This window comes from Ambystoma mexicanum, chromosome 7q, assembly GCF_040938575.1.
Source record: "Ambystoma mexicanum isolate Mex_15411 chromosome 7q, UKY_AmexF1_1, whole genome shotgun sequence".
NCBI classification, from domain to species: Eukaryota; Metazoa; Chordata; class Amphibia; order Caudata; family Ambystomatidae; genus Ambystoma; species Ambystoma mexicanum.
Genome location: NC_090941.1, coordinates 133525687 through 133551975, shown reverse-complemented (window position 1 = coordinate 133551975; position 26289 = coordinate 133525687). Strand labels below are relative to the sequence as shown.

The following is a 26289-nucleotide window of genomic DNA, read 5'->3' as shown; positions in this document are numbered from 1 at the left end:
TGGCCTTCCTCCTACCCCCACCTGCGAGGCCAAGAACCTCGGGGTCATCTTTGACTCCACCCTTTCCTTCTCCGCCCACATCTGAGGTCTCTAAAAAGTCAAATTTCCTCTGCCTTTCCTTTCCTTCCCCCAGAAGCTCATGGTATCTCAAGCTCTGGTTCTCTCTAGCTTGGACTATTGTAACAGCCTCTTTCTAAATCTACCTGCCTCTACTCTCCGCCCTCTGCAACTAATCCAGAACAGGACTGTGAGACTTGTCCTTGGCCTCAAGCCCTGGGATCGTATCTCTCCAGCTCTGAAATCTCTTCACTGGCTCCCAGTTGATGCAAGGATTAAATTCAAAACCCTCTGCATTGTCCACAAGGCTGCCTGGGTCCAAAAATACCTTCAGCTATCCCTCTGCAAATACCTCCCCTCTCGAGCTCTTCGCTCCTCTACCTCCAACTCACTCAGGGGCAGTCGTTTTTCTAAGAAACGAGCTGGGGGTAGATCTGTCTTCGGCTGGGGCCTCCCTCTGGAACAGCCTCCCTGCCGCTCTAAAACTTGAGGAGAACCATCTCCAGTTCTGGAAGCACCTCAAGACCTTCCTCTTCTTCTGCCTTTGCTCCCCCTCTTCCCCTGCTGATCTGTTCTCTTGGCACCGTGCACCTGGCCACCCTGTCTTTTGGGCCCAGGTACCTGATCATCCTGTCACCCTCCCGCACTGCCTCCGGGCCACCCTTTGCACTGGGGTCTGTATCTGTACCCATACAGGCCCCCCCCCTTTTTCTTCCTGCACTTATCTGACCTACCCTGTCTGCTGCCTTAAACCTAGCACTTGCAAATTGCTGGCTGCATTACCACTGTTTGTTGCCTTTATTATTAATTGTTATTTATCTGTTTCTCCTCTGCTTCGCACTTTCCACCCCCCCCCCCCCTTCCATGCACTTGCGCGTTCTCAATGTCACTGGGCCTAGTAAGAGCGCTGTTTTGTTTTCCCCTGTTCCCCTCCCTTGTCACGCTCTGAAACACATGTGAGCGCAATAGAAATAAAATATTAATCAATAAGTAATAACCAAATTAGCTCCCATAAATTAACACAGTTGAAACGCGCATCCCGCAAACAGGAATTTGATTAAGCTTGTGTGTTCTCCTTTATTTTTACAAATGCCAACTGTGGAGCTGCTGCCCCTTCGATAACTTGGGATTGGTGCTAAAATTGGTCAGAGTACGATCCATTCTGATTGCTCAAGTGTTTAAGTGCTTAAGTGTTACTAGCTGTTATCACCATTTGTTTTGGCTTATACTGTGTATAAAGGATGGCCTTTTCAACATACAAACTCACCACAAATATGCCACTACTTGCACCTGTAACACTACCGATTTCTTCCTTTTGCCCTGTTCCTATACCCACAGACATGCCCTGTTCGGCTGCAAACCTTCAACCTTTCTTCTCTGCTTACTCATGTACGCCAACTGCCTGCTCGGGGAATATGCAAACCAGATTCCCATTTGATATCCAATTAAACAGAGCAGTATTGACTTCATATCCACTTCCCACGTCTTCAAAAAGTGTGGGTACCCCCTACCCCCCTGACCATAGGGGAAGTCCATGCAGCAAATTGCACGCCATTAGGGCGAGCAAACCCACAGCCCATCTCTGTCGCCATGATAGCGTCATTAAAAAATAGACACGCTTTATCTAAATTAGACATGATTATTTCACCAACCGAATTTCTGCACTTATATCCGGACCAGTCTGTTATATCTATTCATGCAAGTCAGCGCGAATCTCCAATCTCACTGGGGGAAGCAAACATCACGCCCAGTCCGAAATCAACCTCATGTGTGACCCTAGAGACTTCCATGACCAGTCATTCCTTGGCGCATTCGAATCCCATGTTGCAATCTTTTGCCTTGCCTACTCCTCGACCTAATAATCCCTCTGACTGATGACACATGCCAACAATTGCTTATGATTCATCCAGCGCTTACAGCCATAAACACTGCTGTTTTTAGCTTATGCAAATTGTTTGAATCATTAGATTCCAAATTGGCTAATCAAACGCACCAATTTGAGAAACCAATGAAATGGCTATCCACTCAGAACTTGGTTAAAGATGACAACAGGAGCTATATTCAGTCAATCTGTGGTGCATAGTGAATCGGTTGTTTGTGTAGAGGCACAAAAGGCTGTGGTTTCTGCTTCTCAAACACCAGTGGCTGCAGCGCCTTTGGCTATACTGCGATGTCCATTACCACCAATTCCTGGCATTATTTGTGATTTGGAACAATTGCCTATAGTACAACCTTTTATTGATTCACAAGGGAATCGGCTGCTTGCTAGTGGTGCGGAAGACATCAAGAATCCATTAACCAATAAGAGTTGATGAATCCTTACGATCTAGCACAGGACATGTACAGCAATTAAAAGCCAGGAAGGTCAAATTTACCAAAAAGAAATAATTTGCACTTATAAAAACAAAACAAAGAACATGCCGGGATTAAAGCAGCCCAAAACACTCAATGCCTTTTTTAAAGCACTTGGGGAAAACCTCTACCACACAGGTATCCCAGAAAAATGATGTGGTTATCCCAGCGACCCGTGCTGAATTATTGAAGAAGGGGTTGGCTGATAACCTGTGCATACCACCAGTTAGTGCTATTGGACTTACTCAAGGCTCAACAAACTCACTTTCTCCTCTTTCTCAGTTGGTAAGTGCCCTGAAACATCTGAAGGACCCTGCTTTGCCAGCTGAATATGTTGAGGAGACTGTTAAATCTGGAACTAACATCTTAACAGCAATAATACCAACTGACCTCTCTCTGGTCTGTTGGCTTGTTCACTCCTGTAGGTCACAACCCACAAGATTTGCCAAGGTCCCAGCAACCCGTGAGTGATGCCGTACCACAACCAAGAACTGTCTTTTGCCCCATTACCCAAGGCCAGTCCCCTAAAGGAGTTAGGCATGACACAAGTTACAATTGAAGAAATAAAAAAGAAAGTAGATGATTACATAGGAAATAATTTGGCCAAAGCACTCTTCAATCCTGCAGTGCTGCAAGTTGCCGCGGTAGCCATGTCTCACGGTATCACAGAGACACGTCCATGTCGGCAAACAGACATATTCCTGAGACCTGAAGGCAGAGCTTGGTCTGAGGAACAGAATGCACCAAAGAATTGTGATAAGACGGCACAACCTAAATGGATTCCCCATAGAAATGAGTTGCCGTCCACCCCCGACATGTACATCCTGTGATGCGGGAAATGCATTGGAGGGTCAGGGCCTCCCTGCCCTTGTCCTGTAGTCCTTTTTCATTTGTGTTCTGTTTTGTTTTCTGGCCAGGAGTCCATGTGGGACTCCTGGCAGTGCAGCTCTTCCTGTTTTTTGGTTTGGTGTACAGACCCATGGGATACCCTCATGGCACCCATGGGTGGGGGGTCAACCCTGTGCCCCTTTTGGGCACCTGTGGGTGGCCCACAGAGCAGGGTATGGGCTGGTGGCAGCTCCATGCTGAATTTGACAGGTGCTCTCAGTATCCTCTTTTTTGGGATACCCAGGCCCAGCCATTGGAATCAGTTGATTCCTGATGGAAAACAAGATGGCCCCTGTGGCCTCTTGCATTCTATTGGCTGTTACCTTGTTTTCCCAAAGTCCTGGGAAGCCCTGACTCTGTCCCTTCCCCCTGACTGGCTGTTGGGTGGAAGTTCCTTATATGGTGTTGTTGTAAAGTCCAGACTGGCTGGAACCTTCCCAGTGACTGTATGTTGTGGGTACACCCTGTGGGTGGGACCTGGGTGAATGGAGTGTGACCAATATGCACTTCTTGTTGTGGCTGTCTGGTTTCTGGTATGAAAGACAAAGACTGAGACAGCCCTGCCCGAAACTGGCCTGAATGCAGTGTGTAGTGTTGAATGGCTGGGTACTTGTCCCAATCCACATTCCTTGTTGTGAGAGAGGGAGGAGGATGGCCTGAATGCACTGTGTGCCTGATTGGCTGGCTGACTGACTGCATAAATGCCCTTCTGTATGATTGGCTGCTGAGTGTGACCCAACAGTGTGGATGAGGGGCAGAATCGTATATCTGGGGACCTCTCACCACTGGAAATTTTTCAGAAGCTGTATCTACACTTGAAGAGTAACTGGAACTGCTGATCCTCGACGCCTAGCTGGAAGAAGACTTGCTGTTGCATTTGCTTCTACCTGATCTGAAAGCTGCCGAATTCGTCGAAGACTGATCCGAGAGAGGACCTAGTAAGGCGCCCTCTTCCCGTGCTCCGAGGGACCATCTAGCACCGCTGACCTTCACCGAAGCTCCCTGGGAGTCAGACCCTCGAAAGGCTGCCGACCGTAGACTGGATCGCCGAGGAGATCGAAGTCCATTGCTGTCGACCAGGGTTCGCAGGTTTGTGTAACCGCTGGAAGTCCGTCGAAGTTGTGTTGCCCCAGAAGAGGGGACCGCTTGACGCTGTGCCGCCAACGACCAGAGCCGCCCACTTCTTTGCCTTAGAACATTTAAATCGAAGAACTCCCTTGTCTGCACCGACGACCGCTTTATCCTGCTGGAGAGTCTAGGCCGCTGACGCGCCGAGGAGAATCCGCCGGTGGGTTTCGCGCCACCTGAAGGCCACAAAGACTTCGACTCGACACCCTTGCTGGGCCACAGTTCTTCGGGACCCTTCGAGGTCCAGAACTATCCAACGCTGAGGTGCCCTGTACACCTCATCCTCGCAGGACGTCGCCGACGAGCACCGCCTGGATCGACGCCGTGGTCTCGGCACCCTCGAACTTCTCATCGACGCCAAGTTCACTTTCTTTGACGCCTCTCGACGATCCGTGACTCCTGCTTGAAAGGGGGTCACTCAAGAAGGATCCATCAACGCTTCTTCGAAGAACTCTACTCCACCAGGTACATTGGGGGGGGGGTAAAAACATTATAGGAGATAATAAGACTATTGAGCAATATATGGACTGGGCTTGTGCTATATCTTTATTTTACAGGTTGCCCAGGTGGGGAGGGGGGTTCTCCACACAGAACTGTGCTTAACGTTAGAGGCCAGTATTCTGCCTATTGTTTCAACCATCTTGCTTTCCCTCCTCTCTATTGCTGGTTTCCTTTTTATGGATCTCTGTGACATTTTAACAGTATAGTAGATGCACTTTAGAGGTCTGATAATATTAGTGGTACTACTTTAGAATTGTATATATTTGCCATTGTTGACTTCTGAGTACAAAGTGAGTTATTGTGATGGTGTACATACCTTTGAATATTATATAAAGACTGTTTTTAGTAGAGTTTGGACATTCCTTTGTGGGGCTTGGGGACTAAACTGTACTTAAGAACCTGCATTCATCACCTCCTGAGAAGCTAGGCATTGATTGCTCATCCATTGCTACCCTATAGAGAATCTTGGCTGGGGTCCTCTGTGCCTCTCCTCTACCATATAGAGAGCAGAAGTACAGACACCCCCTCCAGTCTTTACACATCTGCACCGAGAACTTCTTTACATTTATTTTAAAATGTCGAGAGGGCAATTACCCAGTATATGATTTAAATCGGCAGAGTGTTTTAAACATCTTTGGGGAAATTGAGGAGTTGCAGCATATTTCTACTTTGGATATTGATCAAATTCAATTTATTTCAGATAGTTTATCATCGGTAGTAAGAGTATGGATTCCCTCCGGGGTAGTTTGGCAATCAATCTGGTGTTGCAAGATGCAACTCTTTGACATGGGCTTTTTATTAGCTGAAGACCCGGAGAGCATCCAAGCAAGAGTGCAAATCCCTAAAACAAAACTAAATATCTACAGCCTTTCTAATGCAGAAAGGCGTAATTAACAAAAAATGTGAGTTTGCACCGGTAACCACCAATCGGTGCGACATTGTCCAATCTAACAATTGTAAGTTGGAACACTCGAGGTAATGCCCATCTACATTCCTCATTTAAAGACATGCACAAATTGTATCACATTAGAGCACTTCAGGAGACATGGTTAGTCAATACCCCAATTTGGGAAAACTACGAGCTTGCATTGATACAGGCTGTCCCGAGTGGGGGTAGACCATTGTCCGGTCTACTCGTTGCGGTGCATATCAAATGTGGCTTTAGGGTTGCTCCTTGGGCTTCTGTGGGTGCACACATTCAGCTTTTCTAATTATAATGTCCCTTGCCCTGATCAACATCTATCGTAATGTTGCAGCAATATCGGATGAGGCATTTTTTGCTGGTTTGATTTTAATATTTTTCATAGTATTCTGTTGGACTCCACTGTTACATATAATTGTTGGAGATTTAAAGTTTAGACTGCTGGAAGGAGAAATGTAAAAATCAAACTGTGCCAAAATGGATCACCTTCATGAGTGAACGCAATTACATCATGGTCAATGGTGCGGTCTCGGGTGATTCACCGCCACATTACACATGGCATCGGGGACCGACTACTAGAATAATAGATTATATCTATGTTGGTCGGAAACTTTTCCAGTAAATTAAAAATGTAACCATTAAAGATCATCCAAATAGTGATCAATCTGTTGATTCTTCAATTGGAATGGAATTGCATACAAATAAATACAAGAATACATTGTTATCCCCAACTAACTGTAAACTCTGCACGATCGAGATTAATCTGGAATGTGAACACATTAGATATATTCAAGAATGCTATAGATATTAATTCGGAATCTAGGCTTTCAAAACAGTATCCTGATTTATTACTTTTGCAAAAAAAAAACACGATTCTACATAATAATGGAATCTGCCATCCCCATGTGTTTGATCATGAAACCCATCGAACCCATGTTTCACGAAAACAAAAAGACTTCTGCTAAACTCCTCACCGGCGAGATTTAGCCACTGCCAAATGTAAATATAAAAACTGGCTGCGAGGACGTAGAGCACTCTTGTTTCAACAAGACAGTGAAGCAATGGCCCAGGCAATATGTAACAAGAATTCAGCTGGAATGTGGCATCTCTTGAATAACCATACACATCACCAACAAGGAGATACGCAAATAAATGGTGTCCGTGAACACGAGTGGATTGCACATTTCTCAGTATTGTATGCCGACTCGGATTATGCTAAGCTTCAATATGAACCAATATCAAAATCAGCTTGGCAGCTTGAGTCCTCATATGATAATATTGCAGCCTTGATAATAAAGTATAGTAGCTTAAGGGCAGAGGGACCTGACGGACTGTCCAATCATATGTTTAAAATGAATCCTCATAAATGGGCACTCATTCTGGACTCTATCTTCAAAGAAATATTAACCAAGACTCATTCCACCAACATGGAGAACTTCAATTATCCCCATATTTAAAAAGGTAACCCGTGCGTACCATCAAATTATAGCCCAATTGCGTTGTTGGACGCACCAGGTAAAATCTTCACTAAATTGATTTTGAAAGAATTTAATGATTGGAGGAGGAATTGTGATCTATGAGATCCAAATCAAACTGGCTTGGTGGCAGGAATGGGCACAAATATCAATTTACTGGCATTAAACACCATTAAAGCCCAATGCCATGCTCGGAAACAACAAGTTTTCTTTGAATTTATAGATCTCAATTCCGCATTTGATTCAGTCAGTCGACTAATATTAATGTCTAAGTTAGGAAGAGACTCTTGCCCAAGTTCCCTATATGACATCGTACATTCATTACATTCAAATACAACAATTTGTGTTCGTATCACCATTGATGGATTACTTTCTTAGAATATTGATACGTATCGTGGTCTGAAGCAATGATGTTCGTTGGTATCTGTCATTTTCAATTACTATATTCATGTCAGTATACCGCTGTCTAAAGTAACATCCGATTCACCCAAATTTAATACTTACCAATCATTAATGTATGCAGATGATCTCGTATTAGTATCAAAAACCCAGATGGGGCTTCAGCGATTACTTGATGCCTTTTTGTTGTATATACAGCTAAATTAATTAAAAATCAATATAACAAAGACGCAAATTGTGCAATATTCACCTAAGCGCAATGGTCCTCTTGCGCAGGTTTGGAACATCAATAGCTGCCCCATCATGGTGGCACAACATTACAATTACCTAGTAATGTTTTTCGAAAGGGAAGGCACAGGGCCATTTGGAGTGTGTGGAGGCTAAACTGGTCACAGCCATCTCCCAAGCTTGTATTATCTTGTATAGATACGGGAGATTTTCAATTCAACTGGCCTGGCATTATTGGAAAATGAAAACCATACCTTGTTTAATGTATGGATTGGAAACCATTCCTTGTGATTCATCCTTCCAATTTACCAAATGGGAAGCCAAATTTTGGAGAGCGTTATTACACCTCAAATGTATCCCGGCAGCTTGGATTAGGTATGAGCTTGGGCTGGTTTCGCTCCAGGCACACACTAATTGGCGAGTGTGCGCTCTATTTAAAAAATGTTTACTGTCAATTGAATTAAATGTTTTGTTGAAGGTGGTCTCTCACTACATGTTCATGGCTAAACACTAATTTGTAACACATTCGCTGGGATATGTATATAAAATATTAGCTGAAGCAGAGATCGATTGAGACACTAAGTAATCCAGATAAAGCCAAATCGAAGATATATCAGTTGGACTTGATAAGAACTAGAGAACTATGTTTAACTTATTGTGATGGGGATGTGCTTCGATTTCCACCTAAAAGTTAGTACCCTACCACAATATCTGCTACGTTGTCCCTCAGTCAAATTTCGTAGTGGTATACTTTGTTTACGTTTTAATTTATGGACCACACTTGATCTCAAAGCAAAATGGAAACTTCTGGAGAAAAAAAATGTATGTCGGTTTTGCGTAGTGGAACACGCGAAACCTTAGTACACAATTACTGAATGCCATGCGCTTCAGCCAAAAAGAGATTGTAAACGACTGGGAAACATTACACAGCAAGAATGTTGGTCCACGATATTGGGTTCGAACACTATGCCCATTCAAATAGCTACTATTAGCTCACCAATTTAAATTTGGAAGAGGGAGCTGACGAAATTGAAATGTAATAGGGGAATACAAATTTGAGATACGTGCTATGGAAGAGTTTTCGAGAGACTTAAGGTATTGATTTCTGATTGCTATAATAAATGTGCATTTAACAATTCTGTCTAGAGTGCCTTCTGAGGTGTTTGTAATTTGTGATTTGATGTGAAATTTGATGCATTTGATGAATTGTAGTATTGATTTAGTATATATCCTATCTTGTATTTCTTTTCCTTTCTTAAGTGAGTTTAATTCTTTATGCTTTCGTGTTTAATTGGAATGTTATAGAAAATCTATTTTAAAATTGTTTTAACAATCTTGTATTATATTCTAATCATATTAATGATTTTGTACATGAGGTTGATTAAGTTCAGCCAATACAAATAAAAAAATAAATTTAAAAAAAATGGTCCCCTTGGGTGTTGCATCGTGGAAGGAACACGCGGGGTGGGGGACCCTTTACAAGATGAGGGACGACATGGTAGGGAGAATGCGGTATCCGCACACCCCTTTTATGACCTCCCTCACCCTCTTACCCTAGGCAGGGTAACTTAGTCCCACATACATCTATCTATGTGTAAGGGAGACCATTCTACCTCATTCTGAGATGAACAGGAGGGACTACTCATGTAAATCCTGTAACAATGGTACAAAAAAAGACCTCAATTAACCCAGTGGAGAACATGGATACTGATGCTAAGAGGCACAAGTCACCATGAGTGGACTAGCTAATGGGGGCATGTCCATATCGGCAATCTATTGGTCTATGTGGTATGAAAGGGGAAGGACCAAACATGTTGAGCACTCCCCGCAGGTACCACAAGAAGCTGAGCAAGACTAGAAGGAGAAGAGCAGACCGAGACGCGCCTCAGCTGACCCAGAATGGCATAACCATGTACCAAGCTGCCGGAGTGGAGCTCTTGCAATCCTTGTAGTCTGGGAATAGCGTGGGATGAGGGCTGCTCCTCCAAGAAGAGACCATGTGCGGCTGCCGCACAAGACTGGGTCTACAAAAGCATGGAAAAGCCCCATCTGAATCAGACTCGTGGAAGAGGTCGGACCCCACACACGACCAAAGCAAAAGGTATGCGGGCTGCTGTACAGGTGAAAGGGAGCCAAGAGAAGGTGGGAAACAGAAGCTTGGCGAAAGCAAAGTAAGGAGGGTCTGGGACTCAGAAAAGCAGTAGAAGCGACTAGTGTTCCAGTATAGTGATAGATGGCCCCGTCTCATTAACCGGCAGTATCATGTAAGCAGTAGGGGAAGGGAAGAAAGCACCCAGCAATCTGGCAGGATATCGCCAGAAGCAAGAGAAGCAACATCACTCTTTTTCGTCACAGTACCTGGTAAGCGAGAGAAACTGGCCTCAATACTGAGAAAGCCTGGGGAAAGGGAGTAATTTCGTCCTGGCGTTAAAAAGCAAAATAACATGGGGAAAGTGAGTTCCCCCTTCACCCCCCCCCCCCCATCCTGTGGGACATTGAGACATGTGAAGGACGATATTCCCCTGGACATTGGATACCTTAAGTAACCAGTGGAAAGGACATCCTGTCTAGTAAATTTTCAAGTAACATTTGAATCCTCTTCTGGGTCCAGAACAGAGACAGACTTTTTCCTTAGTGGTTTATAAGTGTAAGGGGAGGAAATGATGAGATATGACACAACGGTGCACATTTATGATTTTTGTCTGTGGGTATACCCCTACATTGCAGACACTTGTGAAATAATCATGAAAAAGTACAAGCACGATGTCTCACGGATCGAACAATTGCCTTGGACAGAGGTAGAAAAGGTAAGGGGAGGAAGTAATGCAAAAACCGTGTATTTTATTATAAAAAAAATCATAATATTTTATAAAAATATACAACAATCTAGAAGAAAAAAAACTTAGTTCACACTTGATTATATATACAAACCAAGTAGACACAGTGGAAGGGATCCACTGCTGGGTGTAAAGTGCAAAAATATAATTAAATCTCCACTGTTAAGTTAGTAATAGTTTAATATGTGTTTGTACTGCGCATAAATCCCTCTCCACCATTTAAAACTTAAATTCATACAACACTTTGCCATATAGATCTAAAAAAGGAAGAATTAATCCTTTTGTATACAACTGTAGGTAGTTCCGAAATCTATTTTTCTCTAAATTTAAATTTTACATAGAACTTCCCTTCTGGAACTTTCAACCAGGCAGCATCTAGGACTACAATAGCGCTGATGCCCGTCTTCCTTAGGACTGGACTGTCATTGACCAAAAAAAGGTTCAAATCTTCAAAGACCACCGACAAGTGTGGTCTTTAACCTGATCATTCACTCATCTGTAGGGAGCCCAATCAGTTCATTCTCCGCCCTTGAGTTAAGGCAGCTTATTAATTCTCTTGTCTATCCAATGAGCAACTTCACAATGTGCCCCTGCATATGTAAAGGGACCAAAGACTTCAGCTGTTAACGCATATTACAAACGTGACGGCCCCAGTGAACGGACACAGAAAAGATGTTGGTTGCTGAATAATGCGTTTTGTCCCTGAAACATGTTGGACACATTGTGAAGTTGCTCATTGGATAGACTGGGAATAAATAAGCTGCCTTAACCCTAAATAAGGGCAGAGAATTACCTGATTGGGCTCCCTACAAATGAGTGAACGATCATGCTAAAGACCACGTTTGTCTGTCTTTGAAGATTTTATCCTTGTTTTTGTTTTGTTCAATGGCAGTCTAGTCCTGAGGAACATATAGCCCTAGATGCTGCCTGCCTGGTCGAAACTTGTATGCAAACTGATGAATTCTTTCATCTATATAGGAAAGTGTTGTATGAATTTAGAAACACTTAACTTTAAGGTTTAAATATTGTGGAGAGGGATCTATGCAGTACAAACTGATATTAACCCTATTACCAACTTAACAGTGGAGATTTAATTCTATTTTTGCACTTTACACCTGGCAGTGGATCCCTTGCACTGTGTCTTTACTTGTTTCTTATCTTTAATCAAGTGTGAACTAAGATTTTTTTTCCAGATTGTTGTATGTTTTTATAAAAAAAATGTTTATAAGAATAAAATGTGTTTTTTTTGTTTTGCAGAACTTCCTGTCCTTACCTTTTCTACCTCCTAAGGCCCTTTTTTGAGTAAAAGAAATTGTTCGATCTGAGACACCGTGCTTGTAGCTTTTTCATTTATTATTTTTGGACATGACAAAGTACTTGGTTTATTTGATTTGGGAAAACCCATAGGGATAGGCAGGTTTCCCTTTTCTTTAAAACCAGTTTATATCGACTACTATGCCACATTTGTGCCGGTCTCGTACTCCTGCACCCTTACACAGCCTGCAACCTAGAATTGAAAAGTGCTTTAAAACCAAGGCTTGCACCATTACACATTTAAAAAAAAAAACCTAATGCTGCTTGCTCATAAGTTGTTTAGGCAACATCTACTAGAAACTACATTTGTAGGAAAATTCTAGAAATTAACATTTCTTTGAATGATTTGCATAACTACAGTATGGTTGTAGGCAATACATTTTTAAAAGGTCCATCTAAAATGTCCAACCGTCAAGTTGTACGTATTTTCTGGGCAAGTTTTTGGACAACGTGATATATTTCGAGATCTTTTACTGTCTGGGTTTCCATTAAGCATAAAACAGTGTAACCATGCAAAGCCCCTGTGTAAGTAATTTGGTTTAGGTTCTTGTGGACCGAAACCAGATTTCCAATTGATAGTTGATGCAGGCTGCACGCACATATATTGTCTGTACTGCCTTTCCCAGGACAGCCCAAGGGAACTAAATGTCTTCTAGAGGCAACTACCCTCTTGGTCAATGTCCACAATCTCTGTGGGTAGTATTGAGGTCCCTTATCCCTGGGGTAGTATTTCTTAATTTGGAAATGGTTTTAGTTAAAAACTGGACTATATCTGAGCTTCTGTACCACCCCCACCTCATTGGATAATCCTGGTGTCTGCAGAACCTTGGTTTGGCATTGGGTTAGAAAGAACTGGGCAGTGAGTTTCCCGTTGGTCGTTGGATCAGTCGCTCTAGGCAATTTGCTCAAACCGAGCGCATTGTGTCCAGGTGCAGGTGAGCAGTAAGGGGAAACGAAGTGAGGTGTCAAAGAGCAAAGGGAAATCATTTAAAAAGATGGGTCTTAAGCATTTTCCGGAACAATCGCACATTAGAAATGTATATAATTGGGGGGATTCCAGACTAGGACCTGAAAGAAATCCCCATCCCCCTAAACTGTAGGCACAACAAGCAGATCACACAAGATGGGCGATACAATTTGATGGGTGCTAGTCCATGGATCCATTGAAATATTAGTTGTAGACTCCATTCCTTCTCTTGGACAGCCAATGAAGTCAGATGGTGTGAAATGTAGGCAGATTTTGGCATAGAAAATACTGCCACGTTTTGAGCAACTTGCATCGGGACAGTTGAGTTTGAAGAGTGCGTGCTAAGAGAGCATCATTTGGCATTCACTAGGGTGCACCAAATACTGCAGCATGCTTTGCTGCTGCGACAAAAGGAAGACCATGCTGAGGCAGCAGAGTTTTGATAGAATATGGATCTGACCCTTGCCTCCCCGTTGCTCAAAACCCAGGTGGGCTGCCCTATAGAGGCCACATTCTTTACCTTCTGTTAGAATGTAGCGTTAAAATCACCTAGGGCATCGGGGGAGAGGGGTTTGGGGGGGTTGCATGATAGATGGTCAACCAAGAGTTTGGCCCTCAAGATATTGCAGCTAACCAGATTTATTTTTGCTAGATTTTGTTATTCCATGACGGTACCTTCTCTCATTTATTCTCGTGGGGTGAAGGCGTGTGAACCTTTACAGCACGCTTCTAAGTTTCTGATGCAGGAATGATTGCTTTGGTCTGAGGCATTCTCATAAAACTGAGCATGGGAATTCATAGAAATGATTGCACAATTCTCTTTTCAGACTTTGTGTTCTGGGTAATCTTGTATGTCTAGTTTTTCCTCCCCTTAAAAGCACACGTTTATGCAGCCTCACAGGAGTAACTTTTTTTTAGAAAATGTTGTTGCAACAAAGGCATTCCTACCTATCTGACACTTGTATTTCTCCAGGTGCTATGATTTAGAAGACCTCAAACCTTTTGTCATACATATAAAATTATCAGATTATTTCTGCATTTGAGATTTGTAATCCTGGATTATACACGAAGTAATGGTAAATCTCTGTCACAAACTGGCCTAGTCATGTGGATGCAGGGCTAATTCTTTTAAAGCCTTTCTGCTTAAGGGAACAAGTACACAAACTATGACTCTCTTCTTGCACTGTTTAGATGCAATGTCCCTCCCCAATCTGGGTACTACTTGAGAGCAGGAATGTCTGTTAACATTTGGACAGGTCAAGGTGTTAATCACCATTGATGGCTGTAACATTTAATGGGCCTGAATATACATGGCCATATGAACCGGCTCGGTGTCCCTCTCACATATTGAAGTCTGTTCCTGTGTTCTTAGCATTGACACTATAAACAGGCTCGCGTTTTAGTGAGCAAAGATATCCCACTTGCTTTATTAGTAATCCTTTCCTAATTCGATTGATCTGCTCCATGGTCGCCTCACGTTGGCTCATTCTCTCGCTGGGGCCGAGGAAAATGTTGCAAGTTCCTGTTTGACGTTTGAAGCCCTTCTGCCCAAGTTCACATTCGGTCTCGCAGGAAGAATACAAATGTCCGCTTTGGATTTCAGTTTGAAGCAACTTTTCCGTAGTCCTGTACTTCTACAGCTTTATATCCTTTTCTTTTTTTTTGGATGGCCTTAATATTTCCCTCAATGCATCTGTACCTCCTTGTCATACCAATGATTCAAGTAACCATGTGATGATCATTTAATACAAAAGATCAGCTATTCACAAATTGAAGAAGCAAGTTATCCTGCATTTCACTTTGGCACTGGAAAAGCACAATGTTTCAAGATTGTGTGGCTTGCTTATTTAGTGTCTTAAAGGGTGCCAACAATCTAACCCCCACACAACCAGTCACAATTCCGGATTTATGTTCGTCTCATTCTATTTGCTTAGAGATTTTTAGCTTAAAGGCAAAAGTAACGTGCTGCTTTACAAAAACTATCAGTTTCAAACGCGCTTCGGAACTGTCGTGATAGATGCACACTTACAGGCTAGAGAAATGCTAAATTTTCATGGATTTGTACATTCGGTGCTTGAAGAAAATTCCATGCAAATTGGTGGTATCCCTTTGCTCAAAATCAAATATTCTGGGATAATAGTGTTTTGTAAAAGCTAAAGCTATAGAAGGCAGCTAACGACTTGGAAGTGGTGAATTAAGGCCCATTTAGGATAGACATGTTTGCAAGTACCTCATTTTTGAATGCCTTCCTTAAAATGCTGTCCTTGCGTAAACATCACAAATTATCTCTCCATTGTCTTGACTTCTTTCCAGCTCTCCCCAAGTTGCTGTGACCGATTTTGTAATTGAAGGTGTTTTTTTTTTTTTTTTTTTTTTTCCTCAATTTTTCTTTTTCATCTCCCCCTTAGGACCTGGCCGTCCATTTAAAGCTATAGACTTCTCTCATCAAGGTCCCGCCTTTGTCACCTGGCATAGGTACCATTTGTTGCTCTTGGAAAGAGATATCCAGGTAAGAATATGTATATTGTATAATCCATCCAAGTTACTTATTTTACAGTTGTAGTTTTGGAGACCAGTCATTTCTATAACGCAATTAATTTGAAATTGGTGACTCACGAGTATTCCACCCCCCCTGCCCCTCCAAACTCCCTGCACCTGCCTTAATCCATTTACATTGATTACTGGAAAAAGTCTGTATTGTTCTTTCGTCTAGTTGGCATAGACGTGTTTACTTTAGTTGTGTTGTCTGGTCTTTTGAGCAGTAATGGGAGAGGTTCGAGAAGATTTAATCATGACTGGTGCCTCCCTAGGGTGGTGCTTAACTTCATTAGGTTCCCTGAATTAAATGTTTGCTCTGTTGTAGGCTTGTGAACATTAGATTAACAAATCCTAAATTGGTTTCCTAGGTTATTGCATCTGAGAGTTAAGGTCCAGCTTATTGCTTGTTTCACCAATTAAAATGGATTTCTATAATGTGGAATGGTGGACAGATTTCAGGAGGCCACCCTGGTTATAATGAACAGGGAACACTGAGGTTCGCCAAAACCCAATCAAGATGGCAACGGAGAGCCGCCCAGGCTTATTCTCAGTGTGAATGGTATCCGGGGCCCTCTGAGTCCACACAGTAAGACGCAATAATTCAATTTGGACATTCCTGTATAGAAACACAATTTATTTTTCTAGACCTTCTGACCATATAGGTTCAGTTTTCAAACTATTTGTTTTCTTGCACAACACTACACATATTCAGCCAGCATACATCAAATAACAGCTAGGAAAAGCAGTTAGTATTTTAGATGCAGTCAATGATGAAACCAAAAGTCCAAACCCTAAGATGAATGGGGTCTTGTGCCCAAATATCACGGGAGCCACAATGCTGCACACCAGATGGAATTCTTTGTAGGTAAGTTTCAATAAGCTTGTGTTGGTGATAGTTTAAAAGTTCTGTAACTAGAGTCTTACAGACCCACGGCTAACCCAGGGGCAGTATACCTACCACAGTTTGACGCCCAAAACATCAGTGGAATGAAATATGGAGACGCTGTGGCTTGTTCCCAATGTTATAGTATGGAGGAAGGGGGTGAACAAGTACACTGCATGACCAATGTGACCTAGAAGTTCGGGCTGGACTGCCCCTTTGGAGTGGGACCAAGTCTGATTTGCATATGGTCTTCCCCTTGGTTTGGCAGGCGAAGAACGATGGTCTGGGGGGTTGCCCAGAGCAATGCCAGAGGTTGATATTAATTCTAAACCTTCCAGCCATCACTTTTTCTTTTTGCTTTGTCACCCCGAGTGGGACGGGTATGCCCAGACGTGGGTCCTGTGCCTGGTGGGCCTAGAGACCCAAGCTACTCCTCACTGAGGCCCAACAAGGCCGAAACATGTTTGGGGATGCTTGTGGTCTCGTGCAGAAGGGATGTGACCTAGCAGTTCGGGCTGGACTACCCCTTTTGGGGATATGATCTTCCCTGTCTGTAATGGCTTGGCAGGTGAAGAACGACGGTCTGGAGGGTTGCCCAGAGCAATTCCAGAGGTCAGATTAATTCTAAACCTTCCAGCCATTACCTTTTTGTTTTTGCAAGTACACTACGTTTACTTAACGCGCCCCCCCCCCCCAACTCAGATTTTCCCAGATGTGGATCTGCTGGGGGCTTGTTCTTACACTGTTGATCTTGGTGAGAGGTGCCCAGGAGTTGAGGGTTTGAGGATTCTTCTGGTCAGGTGTAGCTGCAACATGCAACATCGGTCACTGAAATGCAAGGACCACTGATGCAGGACACTTTACAGGTTGGAGATGGGTGGGCTCCAGCAATAGCGACCACCAGCATCCTGACAGTCGCAGAAGCTGCTCCAGATATGATCCCTTGATGCTGCGAAGCTCAATTTCAGGGAGAAGGTAACTTGTGGCACAAGCTGGTCACCGGAGTTCCGGACCCTAACCTGGAACTGCAATGCTTCTGGCGAGGTACACGTGAGAGCTGATCAGTCCACTGGGAAGTCAAGGGACACTTTCTGGGCTCAGAAGGGCAGTATCCTTTAAGGCGTTGACTAGTTGGTCCTACTAGTCAAAGGGCTGAAGCACGCTTGGGTCTTTGGAGATCAGGCAGAGGAATAGGGCTTCACCGGGCTGGCTACTAGAAGGGATGCTGGGCCACATCATTAGTCTTCAGATCTGCAGTAGGCTGCTCAACGATCTCCAGAAATGGTTGCAGAGATCCTGCTAATCCAAATGGAAGCAAGTCCACCAATGTTAAGGATCTGCACTGTTCAAACAGCCAGTAGATCGGGGACAACTACTGGTTTCACATTTGTCCCACACCAAGACTTTCTGGCACAAAGGATGTGGAGTGGGACTAGACGCCCACTTCCTGGGCCACACAAAGAATTGCTAGCATGTGAGAGCAGCAGCCTTCCAAGGAAAGTGCATTATCTTTATAAGGATATTCCTGACCTTTGAAGGCAGAAAGGCCAAACTACAATATGGGCACAGAACTGAGTCTTGTTGCACAGCCATGTTGGGGCACTATCTACATTTGGTAGCAAAACGCAAGTGTGCACACCAAATATTTCAAAAAATGGAACTACTGCCACTAGCTTGTCTTTAGACAACCTAAAAGTAACAATCCTATGTGTCGCAAGCTCGGATGAAGCTCAACTTTCCACTTTGCTGCACTGCACAAGGTGCTGCGTGCAATGTTAATGTACATGAATTAAAAAGGGAAACCATATCCCAGTACTGAGCCTCAAGATCTGAACAGTTTCTCCACTGCAACAAGCAAAAGGGAAGTGAAGATAAAGGCTTTACGTCCCTTCAAAAAGTAAGGATAAATGGGGTTCCATAGAAAACTATATGGAGGGAAATTAATGGGAATGATGGGCTTCTCAAGATTTTAACTCAGATAGCATGTCCTCTACAATGTGATTTCCAGAAAAACTTTCAGTGCTGATCAGGGCCATTACTTTACTGCTAGACAAGGTTTTGTGCCCAGATGTTCTGTTCATCCTTCTTTTTTTCCAACAGATGAATGACTATTGCAGCTGAATTGCCCATACCTCCGTAGGGGAGAAAGATGTTTGGGTACACTTCCTAGACTACTTCCTCATCTCCCAGTCCCTTTTCTCCAGACTTCTGCTTCACCCTTCAATAAAGCTCTTTGATGGTAACGATCCAATAATGAGTTCATGCCCAACCATGTTGGCCATATAGACTCCTGTGATCCAGATTGTTCTAGTGGCCCATCTCTTGGTCTGTGCTATAAGGTTTGGCTTGTTTCTACCACTCTGCTGCACATGGGTGTATTCACCTGGTTGTCCATGTCCATTTTGCCTCCTTATCTGATTTGCATACTTTTATATGGTAAGGCTTTCATCTCTATTACTATATATACACACCATGCATTTTGATGCAACAATATGCATTGTTTATATTCTCTTGTTGCTCCTTTTAAAGTGGCCATAAAATGGCAGACCCCAACACCCAAAAGATTAATCTACAGGAGTGGCATTGAGTTTATGAAAAGGGACATACCAGGTCAAAGTAGACCTGGTAAGCAGACTCTAGGCCTCTGTTTGGACCCAAGATCTGCATACCGCCCTCTTTTGGCAGAATATGTAAATGCGGCACAGGTAGAAGGTTGGACCGACATGCAGTAGGCCTGATCGGGGAGTTGCTCACGAAGGAGCCAGTTTCAAAACCTACAACAAGAGGTGATGGCTGGAAGCTAATCATAACCTCTGGCATTGCTCTGGGCAACCCTCCTGACATCGTTCTTCACCTGCCAAGCCATTACAAAAGGTGACTGCCCGTTGAGGGGTGGGTGCAAGCCTGATTTGCATATGGCCTTTCCCCTTTTGTTTAATGGTGTCATGAACTGATCCCTCTGGAAGCTATGGCACTCGTGGAGCACCTGCCATTAACGAGTCGCCACATTTGTTCCTTAGCAGACTTGCCGGTCTGTTTATTGGCGCCCGCATTCAAGCTTATCTCTGGATTGGAACACATCGGCTCTGCTGCAATACTTGCCTTCTCCCTCCAGGGTAAGATGCTTCCTGTTGTTTTCCCCTGTCTTCTCCAGCCTTGCCTCAACCTCCACCCCTTGCTGGTGCTCTTCTGTGCATCCACTCTGTTCCCTTGCTATGGCTCATCTCTTCCTGCCATGGTATCCTCATTCGCTCTGTTTTTATTCGGATCAGCCCTCCAGACTGAGGCTTGTACCTGTATTCACATTATTTCCCTGCTGCAACTACTACCGGATCCTCATTTCTTGAGTTGTGGTCCAGTCGTCTCTTCTGACCATCCTTGTTCCAGGCGACCTACTGGATCCAGGGCTTCTTACCACCATTCAGCCTTTTTCCCCTGGCCGGGCTATACCTGGGGTGGAGGTCCCTAGCCTTTGCTGGTAGGCTTAGACGGGCATAGGGTCTTCCCCCTCGGGATAGACCCTTTCGCTGAGGGCCGTCTCTCTACAAGAAGAAGGAATCCTATTGCAGAGTAAGAGACTTTCCTCCGAGACCACCTCAAATCTATCTGGTGAGGAGGAACAACTTTGCGAGAAATGGCTTGGCAGGTAAAGAACGATGGTCTGTAGGGTTGCCCAGAGCAATGCTAGAGGTTTGTATTAATTACAAACCTTCCAGCCATCACCTCTTTTGTTTTGCGTGTCTCCACGAGTGGGACTGGTATGCCCAGACGTGTGTCCTGTGCCTGCTGGGCCATGAGACCCAAGCTACTTCTGATGAGGCCCAATAGCCCAAACTAAATGGGGAAGCCTGGAAATGTACAAAACAAACGAGCGTGTTATGACTCTTCAACAGAAATGAACGTCTTTCCTCTGAAGCCATAGCTGTGTATGTGTATGTATGTATGTATATTTCTGAGGCTTGTGGAATCTGCTTAGATCACATGCTGTGCATAGGCCGACATCTAGTGGAAGCTGCGGAGTATTACAGTTTGTTTTTCGAAGTCGAAAAATGGGCGTCGACACAGGGCGTGCCAGTAATACTATCCCTAGTGTGACGTCCCCTGTACCCATGATCCCTCACGCGTCTAGGATCCCCAGATTGTTTTTTTCCGCCATTCTGGTCGGAAGCACTTCAGCGGAGTTCCCTGGCTTTGCCATATTTTCACTCTAAAATAATTCTAATTTGCCCCGTTTGACCAACCTTTCGTCGATCAACATCTCGACGCCGAACCGGGGAGGAGATCAACGTCGAATACCCGACGGATTGGGCCTCGAGGCTTCCGCCTCGGCTCGGGCCTGGGCCGCTGGCCTCGGCCCTACAAGTAGGGAGAGTGGGGGTGGTACACTTCCACACTCGACACCTTATTACCTACACACACTTGCCCGCTGCCCACAGGCGCGTATGGAGGGTACGCCCTTTCAGTTTTGCCCCAAGTGTAATAAGAAATACCCTTGGGTAGATAAGCACGCTACGTGCAACCTTTGCCTACCCAGAGACCACCCCGAAACGGGTTGCAGGGCCTGTAGTAGGTTTAAGGCCAAAACTCTTAAGGACCGCTCCACCAAGCGTTGGGCCCACCACGCCAAGCTAGCAGCTATGGAGGCGGAGGGTACCTTCAGCGACGGCAGCGACGCCGAACTTTCGGACGGCGAGGGCACCAAGGCGTCGAAAGACAGCCGAATGCACGTCCCCGGCCTCGGAAGGTCGTCCGTCCCGGCGACTATGGGGAAGTCCCCCGGCGACAAAAGCGTTACACATACACACGCTAAACACAAAAAATCCACTCGAGATTCGACGTCGTCGAAACCTCGGAAAGAGGCACAGAAGGAGCGGTCCGAAAGGACGTCCTCTGGGCGGTCCCGGTCGAGGTCGCCGCACGACGTCAGGCAAGCCTCCACACTTGCACAGAGTGCCTCGACCATTAATATCCCGGAAGATCAATCGTCCGGAGACGAACACGACTTCCACGAACACGACTTCCACCCCCAGCCTGCACCCCAGGGAAAGGGTACTTCGCTTGGGAGTAAAGAGGGCCCAGTTTCGAAGGCTAGTTCGAAAAACATGGATTCCACCTCCGATCCTCGACGCCAGGCGTCGAAAGATAAGGGAAAGGGGAAACACACTTCCACCCACGGGGAAGGGGGTAAACAGCAAAGGAAACAACCCTTGCAGTCCTCCACTACAAAAGAACTGACCAAGTCTTCTCAGGGCCAATCCATAGAAAGTCCCAGCAAGGTCACCCCAAGCTCAAAACTCTGGTCATGCGAGGACATTGACAGAGTAATGTCAAGGATGTCTTCCTTGGCGAATTTTTTCGAAAGACACCCTGAACAACTCCTAGCTTTAAACCCTCAGGGAGATTCTCCCTCAGGGTCAGGGGACCCTATCCCCTCAAATAAAAGACCCCGGGTCGAGACACCATTTAGGCCTTTAGACCCCATCGAGGTCCAACCCTATTCTTACCTCTTCCCTACAGACCAAGGAAACTCTTCCCTTATAGAAGGTCAGGAAATTGACACGCCAGAAGATCCTGCAGGATCAGATTATTACGGCGAAGACGAAGACGAGGATGAGCCAGAAAATAGCCCAGATATTTTCAGAATGGACTCACCAGTCGAAAGGGAAGCCCCAGTGTCTGATTCCCCGATAGATAATCAGCCCCTCCTTAATGAACTGCTCTTTCGGGCAGCTAACCACTTCCACATAGACACACAAGGTGCCCAGGAAGAAAGGGACTTTGCGGAAGAACTAATAGGGGAAAGGAAGCCAGTAGCCCAGACCATTCCCATCCTAAAATCTGTTCAACGCAGAATAGCACCATCCCTTGTCAACCCAAACCTGACAAGACCTGTAAATCCGAGAGTGGAGAAGCTGTTTAAAGCAGCCCAGTCGGACCCCCTATATATTAGAGGTCAACTTAAGCCAGACTCTCTAGTAGTAACCAACACCCGCAAAAGAGCTGGTACACCATTATCTTCCTCTGAGGCTCCCCCCGACAAAGAAAGTAAAAAACTTTATGGTTTTGGCAGGAAAGTAGCTTCCACGGCAGCCTACCAAGCCAGAATCGCGAATTCCACCACACTGTTGGCTAGCTACAACTGTCACCAGTGGGAAGAAGTGGCAGCACTAATAGACTCTGCTCCCGAACCCCTTAAAAGCCAGCTAGCTCGCATTTGTGCGGAAGGAAGGAACGTGTCGGGCTGCACTGTAAAAGCAACTCTGGACGCAGCTGACAATGCGGGTAGACTTATAGCAGAGGGGACTGTCATCAAAAGGCATGCTTGGTTGAGGCAGTCGGGATTCAAAGCAGAAACACAAGCTGCGCTCTTAGACAAACCAGTGGAAAGTGATCTCCTGTTTGGGAAGGCAGTCGAGGACGCTCTAAAAAACGCTAAGGAAGAATTCGACACCCTCAAATCCCTTGGCCAATTAACTACCAAACCACCTAACCAAAGAGGGAATGGCAATTTTCGTCGCTCCCGCGGCCAAAATTCCAATAGAGGAAATAGCTACTCCCACACCCAGGGTACACAGTGGAACACCAGCTCACAACAGTCTACCCAGGCGCATGGTAGGGGTAGTAAAAGAGGACGCGGTAGAGGCAGAGGCAGCCCCAGTAAAGGAGGAGGCACGCCTCCACCAAAGCAGTGACGCTCAGTTCAGGGTCCCTTCCCATGCAACCCCAGTAGGGGGACGAATATCACGTTTCACCCAGGCATGGGAAGGGATAACATCCGACAGATGGGTGCTGTCAACAGTATCCAATGGGTACTGCATAGAACTACTGCAACGTCCCCTAAACCATCCTCCAAGACAAAAAGTCCACTCTTTACAACATCAGAAGATCCTCCTCGAGGAGATCGCCATTCTGCTAGAAAAGGACGCGATAGAACTCGTCCCGGGACACCAGGTAAACAAGGGTATCTATTCAACTTACTTCCTTGTGCCAAAGAAAGATTTAACAATGCGCCCAGTTTTGGACTTACGGCCTGTCAACAAGTATGTCAAGCCCCAAAAATTCCGTATGACCACACTACAAGAGGTAATCCCACTCCTAAAAAAGGAGGATTACATGGCAACCTTGGATATGAAAGATGCCTATTTTCATATTTCCATGCTCCCGGCGCACAGAAAATACTTGCGCTTCAAGGTGGACAGTCGCCACTACCAATTCAAGGTACTGCCCTTCGGGATAGCTTCAGCACCAAGGGTATTCACCAAGGTACTGGCGGTGGCAGCTGCACACCTACGCAGGGAGGCAATCCCAGTGTACCCTTATCTGGACGACTGGCTCATAACGGGGGAAACCCCAGGAATCTGCAGGTCAAACATTCAGAGGACCATCGACCTCCTCCACGAATTAGGCTTCTCCATCAACGAGAAAAAGTCAAGTCTGGTGCCAAGCACCTCAAAACAGTTTCTAGGAGCTATCCTAGATACTCAGAAAGGATTGACCTTCCCTTCGGAAGAAAGAATTCGGAACATACTTCTGCAAATTCCGCATTATCAGTCAGGTCAACAGATAACAGTACGCAAAGCTATGCGGTTACTGGGCATGATGGCGTCATGCATTTACCTGGTCCCCCACGCGCGTCTGCGCATGCGTCCCATGCAGGAATGGTTGGCGAAACAGTGGTCTCAGGCAGGTGGTCAGTGGGACGATCTAGTGGTCGTTTCGCCAACACTAGTACAAAACCTACTCTGGTGGACAAGAGAGAATCTCGCAAAGGGGAAACCCTTTTACGATCCCGAAGTACAGGCAGTGGTGACTACAGATGCGTGCCTGACGGGGTGGGGAGCTCACCATCTCCACCACACAGCTCAGGGTCTCTGGTCTCACTCAGTAGCCAAGAACCACATCAATCTGCTAGAGCTTCTGGCAGTATTCCGAGCGCTGCAGGCGTTCGAGCCCCATCTACTAAACTTGTCGGTGCAGATCAAGACGGACAGCACGACAGCCATGTTCTATCTGAACAAGCAAGGAGGGACTCGTTCGCCAAATCTGTCCAAGCTTGCCCAGAAAATATGGATATGGGCACTCAGACGGAACATCTTCCTGTCATCGCAACATGTTCCAGGGGAGCTCAATTCCCTAGCGGATGCTCTAAGCAGAGACTCCCTCCCAGTAGAACACGAATGGGTCCTTCACAAAGACGTAGTAGAAGATCTCTTCTCTCAGTGGGGTTTCCCCACTATAGACCTATTCGCCACAAGCGAAAACAAACAATGCCCAGGATTTGCATCCAGGTTCCCACAACCGGACTCCCAGGGGAATGCCCTGTGGATGAACTGGTCAGGGATGTTTGCGTACGCTTTCCCACCAACTCCTCTCATCAGGAAGGTGGTGTACAAGATGAACAAGGAATCGATGACGCTCATCCTAGTTGCTCCCATGTGGGCGAGACAACCATGGTTTCCACACCTACGCAGGATGGCGGTATGCGAGCCCATCAGACTCCCAGCCTGGTACAACCTTCTGTCCCAGCAACAAGGTCAAACAGTGCATCAGGAACCCAACTCTATGAACCTAGCAGCATGGCTCCTGAAGTCATAGAGTTTGGACATCTCAAATTACCACAGAGGTGTATGGACATTCTAAAAGAGTCCAGGAAACCAAATACAAGGCACTGTTACTTTGACAAGTGGAAAAGATTCGTTATCTGGTGCCAGAGTAAACAAATCAACCCGGTTGATTGCACTCCTTCCAACGTTGTAACATACATGCTCCACCTGCTGGATGCAGGGTTGGTTTTTAACTCTCTGAAAGTACACCTGGCAGCCCTCTCAGCCTACACCACATCCCATAACAAGGTTTCGTGGTGGAAAGTACCAGTGGTTAAAGCCTTCATGGAAGGAGTAAAGAGACTTCACCCTCCTATCTCGAACCCACCGCCAGGATGGGATCTCAATGTGGTGCTATCTAAGCTCATGGGGCCCCCCTTCGAACCCATGCATAAAAGTAGTCTCAAACACCTGACTTATAAAACGGCCTTCTTAGTAGCCATTACCTCCATAAGAAGGGTCAGCGAAATTCAGGCTCTGTCAGTGCAAGATCCTTTCTTTACTATCCACAAGGACAAACTGGTTTTACGCACACACCCTAGATTCTCACCAAAATTCATATCCAAGTTCCATGTAAACCAGTCCATCGAGCTTCCGGCTTTCTTCCAAAACCCACAAAGCTCAGCTGAGGTGAAACTACACACCCTAGATGTGCGTAGGGCGGTCTTATACTATGTAAATAAAACCAGACCGCTAAGAAAGACAGATCAACTGTTTGTCTCCGTAGCTACAGGCAGAGAGGGGGATCGCGTCTCTAAGGGCGCTATCTCAAAGTGGATTATCAACTGTATACAGCTGTGTTACTCTCTTTCTAAAAAGACTCTGCCTTTTACGCCAAGGGCCCACTCTACCAGAGGCATTGGGGCCACTCTGGCTTTCATTGCAAATGTTCCCCTTGACACCATTTGCAAAGCGGCTACTTGGAGCTCTATTCACACTTTTACTCAGCATTACTGCATTGACACTCATTCCAAGGCAGATACACAAGTGGGACAAGCGGTTCTAAGACACCTGTTTGCTCATGACCCTTCTCACATCCCACCTCCTTCTTCTGGTACTGCTCGCTAATCTATGCACAGCATGTGATCTAAGCAGATTCCACAAGCCTCAGAAGGGATACATTACTCACCGTAATCGTATTTCTGATGCTTGTATCTGCTTAGATTCACATGCGACCCACCCTTCCTCCCCTCCGAG

General features: G+C 45.3%; 1 protein-coding gene across 1 annotated transcript in view; it reads left to right on the top strand.

Annotated features, from left to right (window-relative positions):
• The window catches only part of DCT (dopachrome tautomerase), a 107774-nt gene that overhangs the window by 32483 nt on the left and 49002 nt on the right, over positions 1 to 26289 (top strand). Inside the window, exon 3 of the mRNA XM_069639929.1 lies at positions 15477 to 15577. Within this exon, the coding sequence (XP_069496030.1) occupies positions 15477 to 15577 (101 nt within the window). The remainder of the gene's footprint in view (positions 1 to 15476; positions 15578 to 26289) is intronic.